The sequence below is a fragment of the Chenopodium album genome, chromosome 12 (genome assembly GCF_948465745.1).
Source record: "Chenopodium album chromosome 12, dcCheAlbu1.1, whole genome shotgun sequence".
Lineage (NCBI taxonomy): Eukaryota > Viridiplantae > Streptophyta > Magnoliopsida > Caryophyllales > Amaranthaceae > Chenopodium > Chenopodium album.
In genome coordinates, this window is record NC_137845.1 from 37,598,875 (window position 1) to 37,623,610 (window position 24,736).

The 24,736-nt window shown below is 36.2% G+C and overlaps 2 protein-coding genes and 1 pseudogene across 2 annotated transcripts; 2 read left to right on the forward strand and 1 right to left on the reverse strand.

Annotated features, from left to right (window-relative positions):
* The first annotated feature begins 278 nt into the window (after positions 1-278).
* On the forward strand, positions 279-7,036 carry LOC145572358 (syntaxin-71-like). Its single transcript, XM_081631334.1, has 9 exons — positions 279-535; positions 631-756; positions 1,285-1,453; positions 1,581-1,666; positions 1,783-1,851; positions 1,941-1,985; positions 2,075-2,137; positions 2,235-2,311; positions 6,779-7,036. The coding sequence occupies exons 1-9, from the start codon at positions 380-382 to the stop codon at positions 6,792-6,794; spliced, it is 807 nt and encodes a 268-aa protein (XP_081487460.1). The 5' UTR covers positions 279-379; the 3' UTR covers positions 6,795-7,036.
* Positions 7,037-16,859: 9,823 nt separating this feature from the next.
* On the reverse strand, positions 16,860-18,297 carry LOC145572359 (polyubiquitin-like; annotated as a pseudogene).
* A 3,746-nt stretch (positions 18,298-22,043) lies between these two features.
* On the forward strand, positions 22,044-24,554 carry LOC145571141 (uncharacterized). Its single transcript, XM_081630221.1, has 3 exons — positions 22,044-22,067; positions 23,796-23,943; positions 24,079-24,554. The coding sequence occupies exons 1-3, from the start codon at positions 22,044-22,046 to the stop codon at positions 24,552-24,554; spliced, it is 648 nt and encodes a 215-aa protein (XP_081486347.1).
* The last annotated feature ends 182 nt before the right edge of the window (positions 24,555-24,736 follow it).

The window sequence follows — 24,736 nt, forward strand, 5'->3', positions numbered from 1 at the left end:
TTGGGGTAATTTTTTTACTACATGTGAAAATTTAAAATGACATCATATGAGATAGAATTTGTAATTCATTGATTTGGATATAATTATTTAATGGCTTAGATTTGGCCCAAATCAGAATTTCAAATTTTTGTATTACCCAAACAACTCATTAGGCCCAAATCAGAATTTCAAATGAAATCCATAATACCAAATAGACCATAAAAGAATTTGAATTCCATTCCTTTCCGACCTGTTTTCGCCTGTCACTCACAAATTATTCCACCCCCCGCGCCCCCCCCCCCCCCCCCCCTCTCTCTCTGATGCTCCCCTGACGGTGTTGTAAGCTTAACATCTTCGGCGTAACCTCCCATCCCATCATCAACATCCCACTGCATTAACAATGAGTGTGATCGACATTCTCACCAGAGTTGACGCGATCTGCCAGAAATACGACAAATACGACGTAGAAAAGCAGCGCGACTCCAACGTTTCCGGCGACGACGCTTTTGCTCGTCTCTACCCTTCCGTCGAATCCGACATTAAAACTGCATATCAGGTCTTCTTCTCTTTCTTCTCTCATTGTTTTTTTTTGCTTGATTTAGGGTTTGATTGAATTTGTGGTTGTTGAATTGGGGGATTTTTGTTTTTCAGAAAGCTGAAACAGCTGCAAATGAGTCGAATAGGGCGTCTGTTGTGGCGTTGAATGCTGAGATTCGTCGAATTAAAGGTCGATTACTTGAAGAAGTGCCTAAGTTGCAGCGATTGGCTCAAAAAAGGGTGTGTAATTTTCTTCAGTTTCGGTTTGTGATGCTGACCAATTTGATTTTGTGCCGAATTTTGATTGATTTGTTGCCAATTTTGCCCTAATTTTGCTGGATCTATGTTTACTTGGAACTTTGAAATGTCGGTAGTTTCTACTAGTAAATACAGTTGAAGAATTAAATAGGCAGAAAGACAATGAATTATACTTTCTTATTTTGTAAATAAATTGGTATTATGAATTTAGTCTTGTTGCCTTTTGAGGTTCTGTTGATATCGGCGAAGTGTTTTGACTATGTGTATGTGATGCAAAGTTATTTGAGGTTGAATGCATAGGTGGATCAGGATTTTTGGATTGGGCAGGGCGTAAAGCCGTAAACTATAGAGCTTTCTCAAAGAATTAGGAGAAAAAAATTCCTAAAGACAAATAGGGGAAAAAAAGCCAAAGTAATTAATATGTAATCAAATCCATTGTATCTTGCATGTTGTCTTGTTTTTTAAAAATTGCAATTTGAGTACTTATTCAGTTATTCTTTTGTAATGCAGGTGAAAGGGCTTTCAATTGAGGAACTTTCCGCTCGTAATGATTTAGTCCTTGCTTTGCCTGATAGAATTCAATCCATACCAGATGGAACCCCTGCAGCTAAAAAGAATGGGGGTTGGACATCTGGTTGGACTTCTTCAGCTACTCGCCAAGAGATAAAATTTGATTCAGGTGTGTTTGAATTTATTTGCGCGGCATTTTGGAAAGTAAACCTACATTTGTTAGTGTTAAGGTTGACGCTTGAAAGTACTTATGTGACTAATATAATTTATTGCGTTTTGTTTTCTATAAATGGTAGATGGAAGATTTGATGATGAGTATCTACGGGAGACTGAACAGTCCAGCCAATTTAAGCAAGAGTATGAAATGAGAAAAATCAAGCAGGTGAATTTGCACAAAGCTCCCATTTCTAACTCTAAACTTTCAGTTGGAATTTGAGTTCTTTCTTTCATGTCCATGTGTTTTAATCTTACTATATGGTAATATTCTTATTTTGTTAGGATCAAGGTCTGGATGTGATAGCAGAAGGTTTGGACACTTTGAAAAACATGGCACACGATATGAACGAGGTTTTCCATCTTTTGTATCCTTCCTTTGATAAATTTCCAAGTATTCTGTTTTGATTTTGATGTCATCCTGTGCTTTTTGCCAAATACAGGAGATGGATAGGCAAGTTCCCTTGATGGATGAGATTGACACCAAGGTGAAAAACTATTTATTCTAATTGGCAAGCTGATAATGCAGCTAATGGATTGATTTCGATCCAGAGCTAACTCTCTTTGATTTTTGCAGGTGGATAAGGCAACTTCTGATCTCAAGAATACTAATGTCAGACTCAAGGACACAGTGACACAGGTATTGACTTACAATATAATGCTCAACTGTTACATTTGTATCCTTAGGTTGTATTATTTTTCCTTCTTAGTGACTTGACATGCATCTTTATTTCCAGCTGAGGTCAAGTCGAAACTTCTGCATCGATATCATCCTCTTGTGTATAATTCTCGGGATTGCTGCATATTTGTACAAGTAAGATCATTGCTTATTCTTGTTCTGTTATTAAAAGTACTTTAGAATAATAGTTAAACATTCTCGCTTGCATTTAATTTAGGGTAAAAGGAGAAAATCTATTCATGTTGCATGTTAATGTTGAATCATGATTTCATGAATGTTATTGGCAATTTTCCATAAGTTACCTTGCTTTAGAGTAATACGCCATGCTTTGTGGCCTTTTCCTTAGTGCTCTAGGCTTACTAAGCCCAACCTCTTATTTGATTTTTGAGCTGTAATGTTAAAATACATTCCAAAAGCTGTCTTACAAAGTACTCTTGCAATGTTGCTTTAATTATAATTTGATCAAAAGTTTTGATTTAAATGTCAAATGTAGTATATCATTTGAAGAATTTTTTAAAAATTGTTTTTTTCTTTTTTAAATAAAGTTATTAAATTATGATTGAGTACTGTAATGGACTGACCTAAGAGAGGATTGGGAAAGGATTTTGTAGTTGAGCTATGTAATTTGAGAAAGTTTTCGTGTTTTAGATGATAAAGTAAGGAAGTCAAAACAATGTATAAAATGGTTCAAGGTGCACCAAGGCATTTCAGAGTTCCCTACGAGGCATGCCTCGGTGTGCCTCATTGAAGTGAGGCACTTATAATGAACAATTAAAAAAATTATGAAAATTGTCTTTGTGTGCCTCAAGGGTGCGCCTTCGCTGCACCTCATCAAAATCGCCTCGCCTAGAACACAAAAAGCACATGACCTCTAATGCCTTGCGCCTCAGCATGCCTTTTCATACACGGTCAAAATTTTTGTAAAAAAAGGGGAGTAGAGAGATAGGTATAAAAATTGTTGAGAACTTAGTTTTTAGTTCATTTGTTTGTTTGATGAGAGTTAAGCTTCTTGAAAGCTTGAATTATCTTTTTAATTCATTGATTTTCCGTGGTTTGGATGAATTTCAGTTTGGTAGCCTATATTTATCTAGACTGAGGTGTTAGTAATTTCCTAAAAACGTCTTCCTAAAACCAAACCCGATGATGAACAACCTTTCACTGCATTATTGGTCGGGTTAGGTATTTAATGTTTGGAGTGCTTAAAATCCATATTTAGTCCAATATATTTCCATTTAATTCACCTAAATTAACCTAATTTCTAGTCTATTTCCTTAATCTATAATCTTAGTTTTTTAAAAGCGCAAGGCGCATTGAGGCACAAAGGGTGCCTGCCGAAGCGCAAAGCGAAAGCACACACCTTTTGGATATGAGGCGCAAACTTTTTAATTTTTAATTTATTTTTATTTTACTTCTTTTTTGGCATTAAAAATTCATTTAAAAATCAAATTATGATAATTATTTTATTTTATTTTATTTGGTGCTCTTTTGAATAAATTACTGTTCTTTTGTAATTTTTTTAAAGCAGCTTTTTTGTAATTATTTTTCTAAAAATACTCAAATTTAAGCATAAAATAATAATAATAATAATAATAATAATAATTATTATTATTATTATTATTTATTTTTTTTTTATTTTTTTTTTTGTAAAAAAAGGGAAGGTGGTTAGACTGGTCACGTGATTGACAGTCAGAAGGAGGACAGGCTTTTGTTATTTTATCAATAAAAAAAAAGGAATAATGAAAATGAATAATCCCACCTTTGTCCGGTCTTCAGAAGAGACTCTTCTTTTACATGTTCTTAAACGGTTCTTTTGACCTATAACCTATTTTAAGACCACGTGGTTTATATTGTTGCATGTATGTTGTTGAGGCTAGTTGATTAATTTGACTATATGCTCTACAAATTTGCTATAAAGAATTGGATACTTTAAGTAGAGATCTTTCAAGTAGCTGTAGATAGTTGATTATCTCCTTCATTTTAAAAGACGTGAGGCGCGCGAAGTTGCAAAAGTCCTCGGGGCCTAGGCGCAAGGCCCATGTTTAGTCATAACAATTTTTCTAAAGGCTCTTTCTCTCCCCCTTTTTCTCTTATTTATGTGCCTTACATATTCTTTCCCCCCTCTAACTAATTTCTTGCCCTCTTCCTCAACAACTAATAAGTCATAACAGTATTAATGCTGGAATACCCATAACAACTTTTCCTCTTTGGCTAAGTGCTCAGCCTCATTCCCTCACTTGAAACTGCTTTTTCTTCATCTTGCTTTAATATATTATTTACATGTTATTAATGCATGCCAAGCATATTTCCATGTGAGAACTAAAACAATAAAACCCCTGTATTCATTCTACTTGATCACATGGGTTCTTTACCTTTTTATAGTTACTCAACTATCCTAAATTTTTTTGCATTTTAGAAATGTTATTTTATTTGAAAATGGAGGAAGTAATTATTGATAGATAACGTAATTTTAGGCAATTAAATACTCCCTCTGTCCCTTATTTACAAGCTTGTATTTCATATTTGGGTAACCAAAATTACAAGCCTATTTTTATTTAAAGGTTGTATTTTTTTACAATATTACCTTCTCTTTTATGATTTGTCTTTTTTTTTTTTTTTTTTTTTTTTTTTGTTATTTTGACATCAATTTCCTATACTTTCTCTCTCTCTCTTCAATAATTACGAACTACTTTTTCTTTTTCTTTATCTCTCTCTAACCCTACATGCATGTTTGTACTCTCATTTATTAGGGTTCATTTGGCATCGTTGTGATTTTCTGTTTTTTGGTTTTTTGTTTTTCAAACTCATGATAATCATGATAATTTTGAAAATTGACGACAAAAAGGTGGAGACACCTTTTTCTTGTTTCCTGTTTTTGGTTTTTTGTTTTAAAAAAAATAGAAAACTGAAAACTGAAAACAAAAAACAATGCCAAACAAGCTCTTAGTTTTAAGGAATCTATTACTTCCTTAATTCTTGTGAAAAAACCCAAATAGACATGTAAATAAGGGACTTAGGGAGTACGAACTAGTTGCATAATGTAACAACCAAAAGAAGTCACTTGTCCTTTCAACTAAACCAAAATAGGACCACACAAGATGGGGGCTGGTGTATAATTGCAAGATCACCATTGTACAATTGAGCCAGCACCCTCTATCTCCTTTCTTCTCCCAACACCACCAGCGCCTACACATACTGCAAATAGGCCATGGCATGGCCTACAGAATAGATTGGTTGCTGAAAAGAAGGGGAAAAAAAAGATTACACCTCCCAATTAAAAGGCTAATGAAATATCCAAATAAATAAATGAAATTGGAAATGAATTGAGAAACCTAGAATCAAAACGTCTCCACAGTATTAAGAAGGGATGTTATATCATACATTAAGAATAAACTGAAAAAGGGTGGACATAAGAATGAGGTGAAATCCTAGAAGGATTATAAAATTATATGAAACGAGAAAAAGAGTAAGATGTCCATCCCTATAATGGTAATAGGTGAAAGGCAAATGAGACTTTTAGAGAATAAAGGGATGATATGAAGGTTAGGTGGTGAGTCTTATGTTTCCGACAACTAAAATGAATAGAATAAAATAACTTTAAGTGGCTCATACTTCGAACTCCTTGAAACTTGTTTATTTCAATGCATTTCTCAGTAGTAGGATTTTAAGAAATATACAAGTCTTTAATTATTAAGGTAATCTTTTAGACTTAATAATTTAAAATTGTTAATCTTAATGTAAGGTTATTAAGCTAATTTACCAATATTATCATGGGTTTTTAAGCTTATTATCAAGGGCTTCTAAGCTTGCTTACCTTAATTTCTAAGCTTTTCTCATAACGCATCTTGATGGAACTTTTTAACATCGTATTAATGACAAAGACATCACTTGTAACATTTCTCAAGTTAATTGGTGGAACATTACAGAAATTTCCAGTAGGTGAGGAAGTGAAAAAAAATAAAAAAATTATTTGTAATAATATTACCCAAATTTGTTTTTCTTCATTCATGTAGCATGCATTCATTGGGATTGTGAATAAGGTAAAATGAACTTTTATATTCCCTTATTTAAATGTACTCCCTCTGTTCCATATTGTTTTCTGATCTGAAATCTTTTTTGAGACAAAATTGGTCGAAATGGGAAAAATAATATGAAATAGAGGGAGTATGGTTTTTTTTTTTTTTTTTTTTTTTTTTTTTTTTTTTTTTTTTTTTCTAAAATCTAGGAATGCAGGCCAATTTTATATATACTTAGTGCTCCTATATTCAAAACCTCCATAATATATTTTCTCATTACCAAATAAAAGTCTAAATATGCTAGATATAGGAGTTATTGATGATATGCTATTGTTAGCACTTAACGTAGAATTGAGTTATCTCCTATTTCGTCACATGCCTCTCTTAATATTTTAGGTCACCATTGGGCATTTTTCTGCCCCTTTCATTGTCTATGTGTAGATGTTCATCGAAACATCATTGTTGTGCTTCAAAATAAATACTGATGCATTTTGATTATAATTAGCATAATATGTTCAATTAGTTGCTTTTATTTATTTATATTTATCTATTTGAATGTTTTTTAAATGGAAGCCAATTATTTTTGCAGTGTATTGAAGAAGTAAATGATAAGGGGAGTTGACTGCCATTTGGCTTCGGTATTTTCTCATCTGTCAGTGTTTTGAGGATGTGGGTTGTTGGTGTGTTTATCTCCATATCTTTTTTATACCTTTGCTTGTTCTTGGAAAATGAATGTGTATTGCGTATCAACACTTCATTTACATTTGTCCTTGTATACTACATCATTATGGGTAATGTTCCTTGTTATTACTCCGTATCATTTTATAGAGAAGGTTATTTTAGTTCTCTTCATCTGTCATGACATAGTAGAATCCAATAATACATTTGTTAGTTTAAATCCGTAGCAAAATCATTTGGATGAAATATATGGAATCATTGGCTAAATAAATGACTTGTGGTGAATAGTCTGTTTCGTGTAACATTTGTTTCTCGGGACAGGGGAGAAAGATTTCTTGTATTACCAATATATTTATAAATGCCTTTATTCTGTTAATGAACCAAATTTAATCAAGTATTGCTTATTAATTTGATTCTGTTGTTGTTATCTTCGTCGTCACCTGCCATGTCTCTGTTTCTGCTATCACCATCTAACCCATCAATACCAGACTCCTTTCCCTTTCCTCCCGCTCGCCTTACCACCCTGTAAATCCCCATTCCTCCTTCCCACAGCTACCCTATCCATCTCTTCCAGATTCCTTCCCTTTTGCACCACAGCCCCATCCCTCAGTCTTTTCTTGGACAAGACTACTCTAAATTAAAAGTTATGTCTTGCTAAGGCAAAAAGGGTCCTGATTTAATTAAGTAAAATCCTTTGATGGTACTATCTGGCATTTCTGATGATATACATTGTCAATTTTCCTGAGTTTTTCTTTTTTCAGTTTTAAATCATACCCATTTCTAAAAGATGCAGTATAATTCTGGGATCATAAAACACAACAAAATAATCAATGACATGTGATTTGTTACTAAGTTAAGCTGTATTTCACAATATTGTTTTGGAAACCCAACTGCTTGAAGATACTTGTAATGAACTCATTAACATGCACTTAATTTAATCCTTGAATGAATGTCCCTCCTTTCTCTGTAATATGCCTTATACAGAGTATTCTGTATGCATAATTCGTCCTTCCTATTTATTGTCATCTTCAGCTAAAATGGTCATTTCTTTTCTTTTAGCCAAGGATAATTTACAGTAAGCATTTGCAAGTTTAATTTGTTTGTTTGAATTCTGATTCCAATGGATGAAATTGCGGAAACATAGGTACATGAGTAGGAAGAGGAGGAAAAAACTATTCTTTTATCCTTGTTTTGATAGAAGGTGGAAACTTTTGTAAAATTTGGGAAAGATGGAATTAAAGGGTATCCTTGAGTTTATCCGGGCACTTAAATAACTTTGTTGCAGAAAGAAAATCTAAGAATCTTCCTTGATTGTTCATTTGTACTTGGTGTCAAAATTGTTTATTTGTACGTTTTCTTGTTAGCCTTGGGGATAAGATGATTTCTTTTAGAGCTGGATGTATGAGATTTTTTCTAGAGTTTTTCAAGCGTCGCTAATGTTAATGCTTAAAGTTCTAGGGAATAGCATGATGAAATCAGGGTTTTGGTTGCTATAACAGCCATCGAAACCTAATTTTTAGGGCAATGTGAATGGCTTTTGGCTGTTGCAGCTTAATAGCATGACTGGTAACTCGAAAACCTTTACAGTTTGGCCACAATGCTGTCTGTGATGCAGCGAAGATTTAAAAGCTTGATAGAAATAAAGAATTACCGAACTAGTCATTGTTTTTTTCTTACAGATATGAACACGTCGGTTGTTTGGCATTTATGCAATTATGAAAGAAGCTGATTACTTGAGTACTGAGTGAGGTTTCTGTCTTTGTTTACTGTTTCTTTGTGAACTGTTAGAGTTTTAGATCTCCTTTCCAATTTTGCTCTACAAATCCAACTAAATGGGGCTTAGTTTATTCAATAATGAATAACGGGGTATATATATTTTGTAGGAATGTGACAACTCTATTCGGATATCTGAATAAGTAAAAACCTGATTGAGTACTAAATCTGTAGTGTCATCAGTGTATAGTTGCTGACATTTTGTTAAAGATTGCATCTTTTTTTTTTTATCTGGTTGGTACTTGGTAGCCGTATGCTCAATTTATGCTGAACAGTTGACGTAACTCGCCATTTTCAAAATTGTTCTCTCTAAGTATACTAGGGAGGTTTGCACATCACAAAAAAGGGTTAAAACTCTTAAACCACTAGCTTGGAGGTTGTCCGTTCTTCGTTGGTGCTATTTAGATTTTAGTTTGGTTGCAAATGAAAACAATACTTGATATATATATATATATATATATATATATATATATATATATATATATATATATATATATATATATATATATATATATATATATATATATATATATATATATATATATATATGTTTTTTTTTTTTTTTTTTATTCCTTTTCAAGAAGAGTATTCTGATAGGTTTTGTTCTCAGTTTTTAAAATATTGTGATTATGGTAATTTTGATTAGAGTTTGTTATGCAATCAACTGAATCAAGCTTCCACAAGCTCACAATTGTTGGCTACGTTACTATTACTCATCCCGTTTGTTCAACACGGTAGGTTGTTAAACTTCTGCGTGTTAGATTGCTCATTGTCCACCTTCTAGGACCCTACCATGGGCGGTACACATAACTTTTACAGAAGGTGTACTCGTATAAGTTAGAAGTGTATTGTCACCGTGAAGAGCTGCCAAAACCGACCGACCCAACCTGAAAAATTAACCCCATCCTAACCAAAAATTAACCAAAATTCGATCATGACTTGAGTTTTTTAAACCCCAAAAAACTTGAATCCAATCATGATCCGGATGGGAAATTGGGAATTCGTGGTCTTGTTTTCCTTTTACCATGGGAGTAACATTTTGGTTATCCTTTTTGGGTATTCTTACAATCATCACCCAAAAGTATCTTAACAAGGATAGACCCTATTGGTTCGAGTGATACCATTGTTGACCTATCATTCGTTTGCTTAAGAGTGCTCATGTGCCCGGTGAATCTCATGCAACCGCTTCCACCAAGACTCTCAGTAGCCTATTGCAAACTTCAACTTTGTCGACAACAATAGTAATTGCTTCCCCTCAAGTCATGATCATTCTTCATGATCCTTGGTTAAGTGTACTTACTTTGTACCATGTTATCTTTGTTGATACCGCCAACTCCGTAATTTTTCTAGACTCCCCTTGAGAAAATGAGATTTACAATGGGTTAAACTCTCCTCTTCCAAGCAAATGTTCGTAGCATTTCTAGAGGTTTGATGACCCCAAAACCAATTTCAAGGGTCAAGGCAGCCTTGTGGGAAAGTCGGGTTTCCTTAAATTCGAGAACTACCTTCATTATGTCACCTGAACAGACTATAGGAGAGCGTTTCGAGCTCCTTAGTCCACAAGACCACAAGCCTAGAATTATAGTAACTTATAATATTCTCATTTAGCTAAAATTTCTCAATCAGGCACTTCGAAAGTCTATTTTCAGTCTTTTACAAAGTAGTGTATTTAACAAAATCAAATCTTTTTTTTTTTTTTTTTTTTTTTTTTTTTTTTTTTGTTTTTTTGGGGGGGGGGGGGGGGGGGGGGCAACCTTGCCTAAAACAAGAACACAAAAATTAGATATTGTTCCAAGTAACCTCCCCTATGGAGTACTAAACTGTAGGGAATATTTCAAGCATCCCACACTTGAGCCCCATCGTGATCATACACTTAAGTATGATGGCGTCCAAAGGGAAGGAAGTTAGAGCAAAAGAGTCGCCAGCAAGTTTTAGGAACTTGTAAACCGTTCACAGGGTAAAGGTTACATCCCTTCACGATCCATGAGATCACTAACTTCATATTGGTCTGGAACCATGACTGAATATTCGGGGATGAAGGTACAAATCTAACCTAAAAGAGATTAAACCTACCCTAAAAATAGGTCTCTACTTTATTCTTCTCATATTCATGTGCGCTTAATGACTAACAAACAAATAATATATTAATCCTAAACCTGTTTATCTATGTTGGTTGAATATTAATGCACAAACAAGACTATTATTGGCGATCACTTGAATTAAAATCACATTAGCCTAAACAAGGTTATTAATTATCTTATTAAGCGTGATTACAAGTACAAATTCCCTTTAATTCTACAAAAGAGGGCGTGATCAAGCAATAACAATAATATATCAAGCAACAATAACAATAATTAACACAATAAATCATCATTATCAAAATAATATTCTCAATCACATCAAAGCATAATAATATTATTAGCAAGATTCTAGGCATGATATTAACAAGATTAATAACAAATCCTAGTATGTCACTAAACATTAAAGATCAAAGCTTTAGCCCTAACATGATACTAACATGATAGAAGAAATAGAAAGCAACCTATGCATGATACTAGAAAGCAATAAATAGGCTGGGTAGGCTAATGATGTAGGGATCAAGCCCCCAAATCTAGCTCTATATGGATAGGGATGAGCATCGGAGATCCCTTGATATGATCATGCGTGAATATGAATATGAATGCATTTTTATTACGGCCGCACCTCAATGTGAGGTTGCCTACGTATCCGTTAGGAATCAGGCCGAACGTACCTCTAGCCGAACCTCGCACAAGTGTGTGTATACCTCTAAGAGGTCTTTCAAGGGTTGTCACGTGGTTAGGCTAAAGTTTTAAAAAGAAAGGGAATAAAGGCTCAAGACCCTAGATAAGCCCCCAAGGTGTGCAGCCTTACTTTTGAATCTTAGTATTTGTATGCTTGAAATTTCCTCACTTTTGAACTCTCTTTTGTTTATATTTTTGCTCTCTTTTTTTACTTCATCATTTTTTTTTAATATTTTTTGATAAGTGTGGGTAATCCCGATCATGCGGTCTATCACTCACTTGGCATTCATGTTTTTCAGGCATGGTACCGAGCACCCGATAAGAGACGCAATCTGAGACGTGTTCATATCAAAGACGTTCATATTAATGACATTGGCACACTTTCCCTTTTGCACACTTTTATAGTTTTTGCTTTTTGCTATTTTAATATGTTGAAATCACTCAAGCTTTTGAAATTGCATAATTTGCACACCATCCCATCCCAAGGATAGGTAGATGTGGGTTGAAGAAAGAAAGATCTATTGTTAGACGAGGCTCAAAGTGGTTTATCAAGAAAGGATTTATATCTGAAGGGTGAAGATGATACGAAAAGGCTACAAGGGGTGCCTCAAATCATAAGTATACCGTGTGCTTAGTCCAGCGTTTTTTCTATTTTTATTTTTATTTTTTTAAGCAATGATCATATGCAAGGAAATAAATGCTCATTTTATTTAAAAAGAAAAAAGAAAAACCTACAAAATAAAATCTATAGAAAACAAAAGGTGCCTATGCTACACTTATTGGGGAAAGGAGGAAAAGAAAAAAAATCATGACATCTTGTCGTTGAAGTCCGCCTTGTGTCTTGTGCTTTATCATCACTTGGTCTTCTTACCAACTGGAGGTGTGGGAAGCTTGTTATTATCAATCAAATATTGGATGATCTCTTTTAGCTTTCAACAGCTCTCATTAGTATGACCCCTACATTGATGGTACTTGCAGTGTGTGTCTGGGTTCCAATTAGGCAACCTCTTTTCAGGTGCGGGATCTTGAATAGGTCCAATGGGAGTAATGAGTCGCTTGGCATGGAGTCGATTGAAAGCGGTATCATAGCTCATCCCAATAGGGGTGAACTCTTTCCTTAGTTGCTTTTTGGGTCCTTGATTATCCATGGATAAGACATCATTGAGGTCAAAGGTACTAACATTGTTAGTAGAGTGGGTGTTTTCGGAAGAAGAAGGATTGTCGTTCTTCTTTCCTTTTCAGCACTGTTGTTACTACTGTTAGTAGCTTTTTGCTTTGCAAGGTCGTCTTCGATTTCAATACCTATGTCATAGACGGCTTTGAAAGTATTCAAGTTGTGTTGATATTTCAAGTGCTTTGAATATTTTTCTTGTAGGTTCTTGATGAATATCCTTACAGACTCCTTTTCAGTAGGGACTTCAACCATATTAGCGAAAGTTTCCCTCCACTTGTTGAAGAAAGAGGTGAACCCTTCGTTTTCTTTTTGCCTTAGCATCTCAAGTTGTCTATGGTCTGTTTCAACTTGAACGTTGCACTTCTATCTATCTATGAAAGCGTTTATTATGGCATCCCAAGAAGAGGTCTTCTCTTTTTCAAGGGAAAAGAACCATTGTTGACAAACTGTTTCTAAAGATAATGAAAATAGTGAATGGAAAACCTTCCTATAAATCCCTTTAATATTCATTATTGTTTCAAAAGCTCTTAAATGGAAGTATGGATTGTCAGTTGGCTTGAATCTAGGGATGTCATTGGCATTGAACTTCTGTGGAAGAAGTTCCTTGTCCACCAAGACCCCTTGTGAGCTAATCCCCTGAAACTTATAGTCATTAGAGAGCTTGTTCCATTCGCTGCATTTGTTGTTTTTTCGCAGGGTCATTGACTTGAATAGCAATAGTCTTCATCATCTAAGTTAAATTAGCAAGGTTTTGCCTAAGTTCATTGACTTCTTCCTTAGTTGCCATTTTCTTCTTAGCTTTTCTCTCTTGTCGAATCGGTTTATCAAATAGTAGTACTTGAATGAAAGTGTTGTCCTTGATTAAACGCCTTTTCTTCTTGACCAAGTGCCGTGGAAAGGGAAGTCACGGATACTTGGTGTTAATTATTTGACTCAAACTCTATTCAACATGCAATAGATGAGAAAAGATCATGAAAGAATGAGGGGAATGACATGTATGGTGAAATTATGTGGAGAGTGGAAAGATGATGTAAATGGAGAGATATGGAAAAATTAGGAATAGAGTGGACCCCCAACTCAAATGATGGAAAAGATGACTCATGCATGGACCTAAGACATGGTCATGGGGTGAAAAGAGTATGTACAAAGTGTGTGAATACTTGTGAGTGTAAGTAATATGCTCAAGACTCGTGTCATGACCATGGGACTAGACTATGTGACTAGACTCAAAGAAAGACTAAGTTAAGACTTCATGTATGTGCACTAAACTGGACAGGCTGTAGTATTTTAGTTATAACTTTTGATCTGTGACTCCGAATTGGACGAAACTAATGCCAAATGAAATATAAAAATCGGGGCTACAGATCTATAGGTTGTACGACTCGTAACTCTTCCTAGAACTCTGGCTATGATCAAAACAAGTTGACACTTGTGCAGTAAACGGAAAAAAAATCTGGGTTGACTCAAAAGGACAATGACTCGATTTTAGATTTATTTATTGGTTCAAATTAATTAATCAATTAATTAACCAAAGTCCTTTAGTCCTTGGTTAGTTTATTTAGATTTAATCACAAGCCAAACAAACGGTTAGTGTAAATATGCACAAGCAAGAGATGCACAAATAGTCAAATAAGCACAATATGATGCAATGAGTTTGCAACCTAACCATGGCTCTAGTTTTCTAAAGTTCAAGGATAAGGGTTAGTCAAAGAGGGTCCATGTTTATGAGTCCGAATGCATCACGCGGAAGCCTTATCTTTGGAAGGGTTGGCGCGTATGGATATGACCCCACAAGTTAAACTTGTTTCCATGGTTTGGTGAATTCACAAACTCGGATGTACCCTTCGTTGCAATGAGCGTTCGATTAGGTAGATGGAGCGTGAATTTCCATAGGGTTATAGCCATATGTAGAACACATATGCGTTCAGAAAAGTGAGAAAAACACAATCAAGAAGTAAAATCGAGCAAACATTACTAGAACTGGTCAAAGCAAGAAGGTAGATTTCTGGCTCGGTATTGGAAGAACTTAGCGCGAGACAATAGGGACCGTCGCGAGACGATGACCCTATCGCCACGCGACATTGCTGTCGCACAGCGATAGAGCCATCGCACTGCGACGGACACTGTTTTCTCAGCGCCACTTCCTACATGCCAGTTTTCCGTTCTTAGAATTTTCCAGTTTTTCGTAGCGTTATCTCGATTCTAGTTGTGAAAGATATTTCCCAAATTTCCTACGTATAAAAAGCTTATGTTTTTAACGCATTACCGACGGACTATCCAATGCGGACCTTTTTATACTTATGCCAATAATGTCAGTCAAAATTACGCACATGAATTCTTAGAGCTTTTCGAGTCTCATCCACTCATTCTAAATTATTGCCAAAATAAATTTTAGGAATTAAAATAGAAATCCTCCCCAATGGAGTCGCCAAAATACTATAGGGAATATTTCAAACATCCAACACTTGAGCCCCACCGTGATCATACACTTAAGTATGGTGGCGTCCAAAGGGAAGGAAGCTAGAGCGAAAGAGTCGCCAACAAGTTTTAGGAACTAGTAAACCGTTCACAGGGTAAAGGTTACGCCCCTTCACGATCCATGAGATCGCTAACTCCATAGTGGTCTGGAACCATGACTAGATATTCAGGGATGAAGGTACAAATCCAACCTAAGAGAGATTGAACCTACCCTAAAAATAGGCCTCTACTTTATTCTTCTTATATTCATATACGTTTATGACTAACATACAAACAATATATTAATCCTAAACCTGTTTATCTATGTTGGTTGAATATTAATGCACAAACAAACTATTATTGGAGATCACTTGAATTAAAATCACATTAGCCTAAACAAGATTATTAATTATCTTATTAAGCGTGATTAAAAATACAAATTCCCTTTAATCCTGCAAGAGAGGGCGTGATCAAGCAATAATAATAATATATCAAGCGAAAATAATAATAATTAACACAACAAATCATCATTATCAAAATAATATTCTCAATCTCATCAAAACATAATAATATTATTAGCAAGATTCTAGGTATGATATTAACAAGATTTATAACAAATCCTAGCATGTCACTAAACATTAAAGATCAAAGCTTTAGCCCTAACATAATAGAAAAAATAGTAAGCAACCTATGCATGATACTAGAAAGCAATAAATAATGTCCTAACATGATACTAGGAATTAAAATAATTTAAGCATGCTTTCTACAAAATAAAATAATAAAACAACTTACTTTAATGCCTCGTATCTCTTTCTATCAAAATAATACACACGTTAGTAATTTCAAGGAAAATATTAAATGAAACAATTAATTTAAATAATTAAAATAGGGATTTGGGACCAAACCCTCAGAAATTATCAACCTTTCACGTCTAGGGCGAACGCAACTTCGAACTTGGCTAGGTGTGTCTAGAACTCGTGAATGCGGAATTGTGTTTGTGAAAAGGCTAGGCTTAGAAATGGGGAGAAAGAATAAGCTATTTCTTGAGAGAGAAGAGAATAGAATTAGATGATTACTGATAATAGTTGGTGATCAAGCTTGTTGATGATTTAAAACAGGGAAATACGACCCTATTTATAAGAAATGTAGTCCCGAAACGATCAGAATAAGATCGAATTCGATTCGGAGTAAAACTGCTTCCGTCGCGGCGCGATAGGGTCTTGTTGTTTCAAAATAGAGAACGCGTTTTCTAAAATTCGTAAGGAATCCTTAATCTAATTAAATTAGACTAATTAACGTCCGTACTTATCTTTTAAAATCAGATTTAATCTTTTAAAAACACTTGTTTTATTCCAAATAAAATTCTTTATTTTCTAAAAATATAATTACTAATCCTAATTCCACTAGAATTTAGGAGAACCTCCTAGATTATTCTAGAACCTAATGATTTTAGGAATAATAATTAATGGGCCCTCCACTAGATCATTGGGCCGTATATAAAACTTGTTTCGGGCCCAACTTAGTATTTTGGCCATAACTTCCTCATTATTCATCGGAATTGGGTTTATAATATATCGTTGGAAAGCTCTTCTCGAGCCCAATCCAACTATATCATTATTGGACCCTTATCATGGACCAAACTAAATTGGAGTGGACATTTTCATAAATAGAGTACATTTTCGAAAACAGAAAGAAGTATTTTTATTAAAACAACCGCATCACGAGACTTTTCACACTTTCACCTCGTTCGATAATCAATGACGTGAAAGATATTCATCACTGGGTTTTGTTTTTTGGGGAGACACAATCAAGTGTCTACATAAACAAAGTAAAAACAATTGCCAACAAAAGCCTTAAAACCATAGCGATCTCAACCAGACATCATTAAAAGCCACCACGGAGACGAAGGACAAGGTGAAGGGTGGATTCCTTCTAAATGTTGTAGTCTGGAAAAGTGCGCCCGTCCTCCAACTTCTTACCAGCAAAAATCAACCTCTGCTGGTCTGGTGGAATTCCTTCCTTGTCCTGTATCTTAGTCTTGACATTATCGATAGTGTTTGAGCTGTCAAACTCCAAGGTGATGATGCTTTTCCCGGTCAAGGTCTTAACAAATATTTGCATTCCTCCTCTTAAACGAAGCAACAAGTGAAGTGTAGACTCCTTTTGGATATTGTAGTCAGCAAGGGTCCTCCCATCCTCAAGTTGCTTCCCTGCAAAGATCAACCTTTGCTGATCTGGGGGAATGCCCTCCTTATCCTGAATCTTAGCCTTGACATTGTCAATGGTGTCTGAACTCTCGACCTCCAAAAGTGATCGTCTTTCCAGTCAAAGTCTTGACGAATATTTGCATTCCACCTCTTAAACGGAGCACAAGATGGAGGGTTGACTCCTTCTGAATGATGTAATCAGCAAGGGTGCGCCCATCCTCAAGCTGCTTTCCAGCAAAGATCAGTCTCTGTTGGTCTTGGGAGAATGCCTTCCTTATCTTGAATTTTGGTTTTGACATTATCAATGGTGTCGGAGCTTTCAACCTCAAGGGTGATAGTCTTCCCGGTGAGGGTCTTCACAAAGATCTGCATGTCACCTCTTAGACGGAAAACCAGGTGGAGGGTCGACTCATTTCAGCTGTTGTAATCAACAAGAGTGTGGCCATCCTCAAGCTGTTTTCCGGCATAGATCAACCTCTGCTGGTCTGGGGGAATACCTTCCTTGTCTTGGATTTTGGTTTTAACATTATCAATCGTGTCAGAGCTTTCAACCTCAAGGGTGATAGTCTTCCCAGTGAGGGTCTTCATAAAGATATACATGCCACCTCTTAAACGGAGAACAAGGTGAAGTGTCGACTCCTTCTAGATGTTGTAATCAGCAAGTGTGCGGCCATCTTCATGCTGCTTTCCGGCAAAGATCAACCTCTGCTGGTCTGGGGGAATACCTTCCTTGTCTTGAATTTTTATTTTGACGTTGTCAATAGTGTTAGAACTCTCAACTTCAAGGGTGATAGTCTTCCCGGTGAGGGTCTTAACAAAAATCTGCATTCCCTCCTCTAAGACAAAGAACAAGGTGGAGGGTCGATTCCTTGTGGATATTGTAGTCAGTGAGCGTTCTTCCATCCTCCAGCTGCTTTCCAGCAAAGATCAGACGCTGCTGGTCTGGGGGAATTCCCTCTTTATCTTGAATCTTCGTCTTAACATTGTCAATGGTGTCAGAATTCTCAATGTCAAGAGTTATGGTTTTGCCGGTAAGAGTCTTAATGAAGATTTGCATCTTTGATGATTAAGGAACTTTGGAAGAAAAAAAATATTTGTCTTTTCGGGATCAAAGAGAAGAAAACTAGATCCTTATCCCCAATCACTTCTACCGTCTTCCACCTTCATCAACTTCATCAATCTTCCTAACACAATTTCAATCATCAATCCAGCAAAAACAAAAGAAAAAAAAAGGAAAGCAAATGAAAAAGGGAAAGGGGTTGTAGAACAAAAACAGAGGAGTACTTAAAGTTTAATTTTAGTCTTCTTAGTTCAATAGTTTGATACTTTTTTTGCTTGATAACCACTTTTCCCTTCAATTTCCTTGTTCTTTGCGGTATTCCTACTTAATAGTAAATTTTCAATATTTTTGTTGTTTCCCTGTTCCGATTAAGATGACGGAACTCAACCCTTTGCTCACACATGCCAAAGTCGCTCATCCTCAAGCCTTAATCCCTATTTTCTCAATCTTCTGGTACTGGGTAAGTTCATAGATTACAGGAATTTCTCAGAGACTCGAATCCAAAAGTGGGTTTCGAACCAGTGGATTAAATTTGGGAAAATTACAGTTCATAAGTTCGACATTATTTTCCTTTTTCTTTGTGAGGATGTTCGTGATAAAGATGTTATGCTACAACAAGGCTCGACTACGTTCCAAGCGCCTCTCTTGATCTTTACACCTTGGACTCGGGGTAAGTCAATCAGAGATATGAAATTTGACGAGGCTGATTTTTGGGTTCATCTCGATGAGGTACCTTTGAACTTATGCGAGAATAATGTCGTTAATCCAATGCTTGCTCTGGTTGGGAAAATTTTATGTGTCGATGAACCCCTTCCAGGATCAATTAGATGCTTGGTTAGAGTAAAACTCCACATTCATGTTTTGGAACCGTTATTATCCGGATTTTACTTGGACCATGGACAAGCTGAGTTTAAATGGATTAATTTCAAATATGAGAATGTGTTTATTTTATGCTCTAACTGTAATAGAGTTGGCCATAAGCAAAGTACTTGCCCTATGAATCATTATAGCTCTGCTCCTTTTTTTGTTGATAAGAATGGGCCGTTTAAGTCTGCTACTTTGCTTCCTCATAATCTCTCAAATATGAATATTGGCCTAAAGAGAACATAGAAATTTAGAACTACCGCAGTGAATCTTATGAGCTTTTTCAAAAACTTCGATTGACCCCAACCCTAGAACTTTCAACCCAACAAAAGACCCTGTGAGTTTGCTACTCCATTTTTCTCACCTTTGAAAAAGAAGAAATCACAATCAGAAACAACCCACATAAACCTTGTTCCAAATGAATCGTGCCAAACACCATCCCAACCCAATATCTCAGCCCTCAAAGAACCTTTACACGCTAAAGTAAACAACAAACATTGCCCTGACACCTATCCACTATCACCTTCCAATACTACTACCCAATCTGCTCAATCTCCTCGACCCTCGAGGTTCAACCCTCGTGAATGGCCAAATTTCTTTGTCTCTTCGTCAGTTTCATTGCGAAAGGGGCCTAAAAGCACTTCACCATTAGAGAGGGTGAATTCAGTTTGTCCTAAGAAGAGATCACCCTTAACTTCTACTAAGAATATAATGCTCTACTCTGAGGAGAATGGAGCAGAGGCTGCTGCTGCTAGGTGTTTCTCATGTCTCTCTGTTAAGAAACATGAAGAAATTGATACCTTTTCTCCAACTCAGATGTCTCATTCTGGCTCTTTCTCTAAGGGCTCGGTGGCCGCCTATTTAAGGCCACCAGGCGACAGATGAAGCTTGTGGCTTGGAACTGTAGGGGTTTGAGTCAGGCGGACTCCACTAAAGTTCCTTACATCGCGTCCTTAGTCCGCTCTTATCCTGTTGATATTGTATTCTTAGCTGAAACCATGGTGTCTGTACATTCTGTAATGCATAAGTTATCTTCCCTATCATGTTCAGGTTTTGTGGGTGTTGATTCGGTGGGTCCTAGTGGTGGGCTATGTGTGTTTTGGTTTGCCCCAGTCGTGGTTGAACCTCTTTTAGCTTCTCCGCATGTAATATTGTGTCGAGTTGTGGAGAATTTGGTAATAAAACATGTCCTTATTCTGTATGGAGCACCTCAAGTTTCTAATCGTATGACCGTGTGGTCGGAAATATATGATATTTTAGCTTCTTATCCGAATGTTGTGTGTTAGTTGGCGATTTTAACCAGGTTGAATATTTATCGGATAAGGTCGGAGGTAATCTGGACATTCCTGGCCGTCATGATTTTATACAATGGAAATTGGACAATGGGTTACTTGATATTCCATTTTCTGGACCGTAAATTTCACTTGGACTAATGGGAGAACAATTATGGACCCCACTTTTGAGAGGTTAGATAAAGCATTGGCTACTTCCCATTGGCTTTGGGATTGGCCGGCTACCTTAATTCATCACCAGCCCATTTTGTTTTCTGATCATGCGGCTATTATTTTGTGTGACTCTTTGCCTTCTGGTAGTTATAAACGGCCTTACAGAATTGAAAAATGGTGCCTACACTCTGAGGATGTTGCTACTATGGTTCAGACTATTTTTGCCGATCATATCCTGGGGTCTCTTATGTTTACATTACAAAAAAGGCTATGTGTTCTTCGTCATCGTCTACTTTCTTGGTGTGTTTCTCATAAAAAGGTCTGGGGCATTGATTGGAAAGCTCTGGTTGCGGATGTTACTAATGCTTCTTTTAATCTTGATTCTTGGAATAACCGTTGTTTGTTTAGCGCTTTTAGGAGGGAGAAGATTGAAGAGGCTCAGGCAGCCTTTCTTTTTTGGAGACAACAAGCAAAAGTGAAGTGGGATGCGTTTGGTGAAGAGCATACTCGGTTGCTTTTTTCTGCAGTTTAGGCTCGACGTCGGAAGAACACTATACATGGTCTTAAGGACAGCGACGGCTCTTGGGTTTCAAATGCGGGGGACATTCGTTCCGTGGTTCTAGATTTTTATAGGTCACTGTATAGTAGGCATTGAGATCGGCCTTCAGTTTCTCAGTTCCCTTGGGATTCCCTTCACCTCCCTTCTTTGGCTGACAGACATCGTTAGTCCTTACTAGCTCCCTTTTCAGCTGATGATATTAGGCAGGCGATGTTTAGTATTGCTGATGGTAAGTCTCCAGGTCCTGATGGTTTTACTTCAGGATTTTTCAACACCTATTGGACTAAGGTGGGTGATCATGTTGTGAATGCTATTCAGTTCTTTTTTGCTCATGGCTATTTATTTAAGGACTGGAATCGGACGTTCTTATTTTTGCTCCCTAAAGTAGATCACCCTGAACTTGTTTCTCAATTTAGACCGATAGGTCTCTGTAATGTCATTTATAAATGCATAGCTAAGTGTCTTGCTCGTCGTCTGCGTTGGATTCTACCAGACATAGTTTCGGATTTTCAGAATGCCTTTGTCCCTGGTAGGTTAATGTCTGATAATTGCCTGATGGTGCATGAGATCCTTTCATTTACGAATGCTTCCAAAGCTAGAAAACGTTTTTACGCGGCCTTGAAGCTAGACATGAACAAAGCTTATGACAGAGTTGAGTGGAACTTTCTAAGTCGAAAACTATAGGGCATATTTCAAGCATCCCACACTTGAGCCCCACTGTGATCATACACTTAAGTATGGTGGCGTCCAAAGGGAAGGAAGCTAGAGCAAAAGAGTCGCCAACAAGTTTTAGGAGCTTGTAAACCGTTCACAGGGTAAAGGTTATAACCCCTTCACGATCCATGAGATCGCTAACTCCATAGTGGTCCTGAACAATGACTCGATATTCGGGGATGAAGGTACAAATCCAACCTAAAAGAGATTGAACCTGCCCTAAAAATAGGCTTCTACTTTATTCTTCTCATATTCATGTGCGCTTTCTGACTAACATACAATCATTATATTAATCCTAAACCCGTTTAATCTATATTGGTTGAATATTAATGCACAAACAAATCTATTATTGGCGATTACTTGAATTATAATCATATTAGCCTAAATAAAATTATTAATTATCCTATTAAGCGTGATTACAAATACAAATTCCCTTTAAACCTGCAAGTGAGGGCGTGATCAAGTAATAACAATAATTATATGTCAAGCAACAATAACAATAATCATCATCAAAATAATATCCTCAAAACAGAATAATATTAGCAAGACCCTAGGCATGATACTAACAAAATTAATAATAAATCCTAACATGTCACTAAACATTAAAGATCAAAGCTTTAGCCCTAACATGATACTAACATGATAGAAGAAAATAGGAAGCAACCTAAACATGATACTAGAAAGCAATAAAAGCATCCTAACATGATACTAGGAATTAATATAATATAAGCATGATTTCTATAGATATAGCAATGAAATTACTTACTTGGTTGCCTCGTATCTCTTTCTATTAAAACAATACACACGTTAGTAACTTCAAGGAAAATATTAAATCAAACAATTAATTTAAATAATTAAAATAAAGATTTAGGACCAAACCCTCAGAAATTATCAACCATTCACGTCTAGGGCGAAGGCAACTTCGAACTTGGCTAGGTGTGTCTAGAACCTGTGAATGCGGTATTGTGTTTATGAAAAGGCTAGGCTTAGAAAGAGGGAGAAATAAAAGCTATTAGCTTATAGAGAGAAGAGAATAGAAGATTGTTGATGATTATGAATAATAAAAACGGGGAAATACGACCCTATTTATAAGAAAAATAGTCCGAAAACGATCAGAAAAAGATCGAATCCTACTTGGAATAAAACTACCTCTGTCGCAGAAAGACAGGGTCCAGCGCGACGCGACAGCCTGTCGCTGTGTGACAGACTTTTCGTGGCGCGCCAACTTTGTCGTTTCGCGATGGTTCACGCGTTTTCTAAAAATCTGTACGGAATCCTTAATCCAATTAAATTCAAATAATTATCGTCCGAACTTATATTTTAAAATCATATTTAATCTCTTTAAAAACACTTGTTTTAATCCAAATAGAATTCTTTATTTTCATAAAAGATATTATTATTAATCCTAATCCCATTAGAACTCAAAATAACCTTCCAGGTTATTCTAGAGGACTAAAATCAATCTTAATAATTTTAGGAATATTAATTAATGGGCCCTCCACTAGATCATTGGGCCATAAAACCATTTCAAGCCCAATTTAATATTTTGGTCATAACTTCCTCATTATTCATCGGAATTGGGCTTATAATATATTGTTGGAAAGATCTTTTTGAGCCCAAACCAACTACCCTATTATTTGACCTATATTATGGACCAAACTAAACTAGACTGGACATTTTCATAAATAGAATACATTTCGAAAATAGAAAGAAAACATATTTATTAAAACAACCGCATCACAAGAATTTTCACACTTTCACTTCGTTCATAATCAAGTGACGTGAAAGATATTCATCACTGAGTTTGGTTTTGGGGAGACACAATTAGGTGTCTACAAGTACTTCAGGTTTTTGGGTTTCCTCCCTACTAGATTCATCTGATTATGCAGTGTGTTTCTACGGTCTCTTATCAGGTGCTAGTTAATGTTTCTCCTACAAAGGGTTTTCGTCCTCAGCGTGGTCTGCGTCAGGGAGATCCTCTATCTCCTTACCTGTTTGTTTTGTGCATGGAGGTTCTTTCAGCAATGCTTCGTAAGGCAGAATCTGAAGGCCTTTTTCAGGGTATTAAAATAGCGAGGGGGGCTCCAGCCATTACACATTTGTTCTTTGCCGATGACTCCTTACTATTTTTCCAGGTCTCTCCCTCTGCGTGTGAATAGGTGTTGAATGTGTTTTCTGCATTCTGTGATATTTCAGGTCAAATGCTTAATTTGCAGAAGTTGTTTGTCAAGTTTAGTCCTAATACTCCAGAGGATTGTCGAGCTTATCTTTCTGGTTGTATGATAATGCGTTCTGAATCTAGATTGGGTTCTTATTTGGGGCTTCTTGTTGATTTGGGCCGTAGTAAATGCTCTGAGTTTGGGTTCCTCTTAGACAAGGTGCCAAAACGCTTACAGGCCTTTGCATCTCTACAGCTTTCGCCGGCGGCAAAGCTTGTTATTATCAACTCAGTGCTCATTGCCTCCTTTAATCATATTTTTTCTGTATTCAAAATTCCTGATTCTATATGTTCTAGAATGGATAATTTGTTAGCCAGGTTTTGGTTGAAGTCATCTTCTTCTAATCGAGGATTAGCTCTTCGTTCTTCGTCGTTGCTCCATCTTCCAAAGGGTTTAGGAGGATTGGGAATTCGCAGTATTTCCCCTTTTAACTCTTCCCTGTTGGCTAAGTAGAGTTGGCGGCTTATTCAGTGTCCTCAGTTGTTGGTTTCCCGACTTCTGTTTGCGAAATATCCGGCTTTTCGTTCCATTGATTCGATCTCGGTTTCTTGTCCCTCTTGGGGTTGTAGTGGTCTTATGTCGGGATTTACCGTGTTATTGAAGGGTCTATTTTGGAAGGTTTGTTCAGGTTCTTG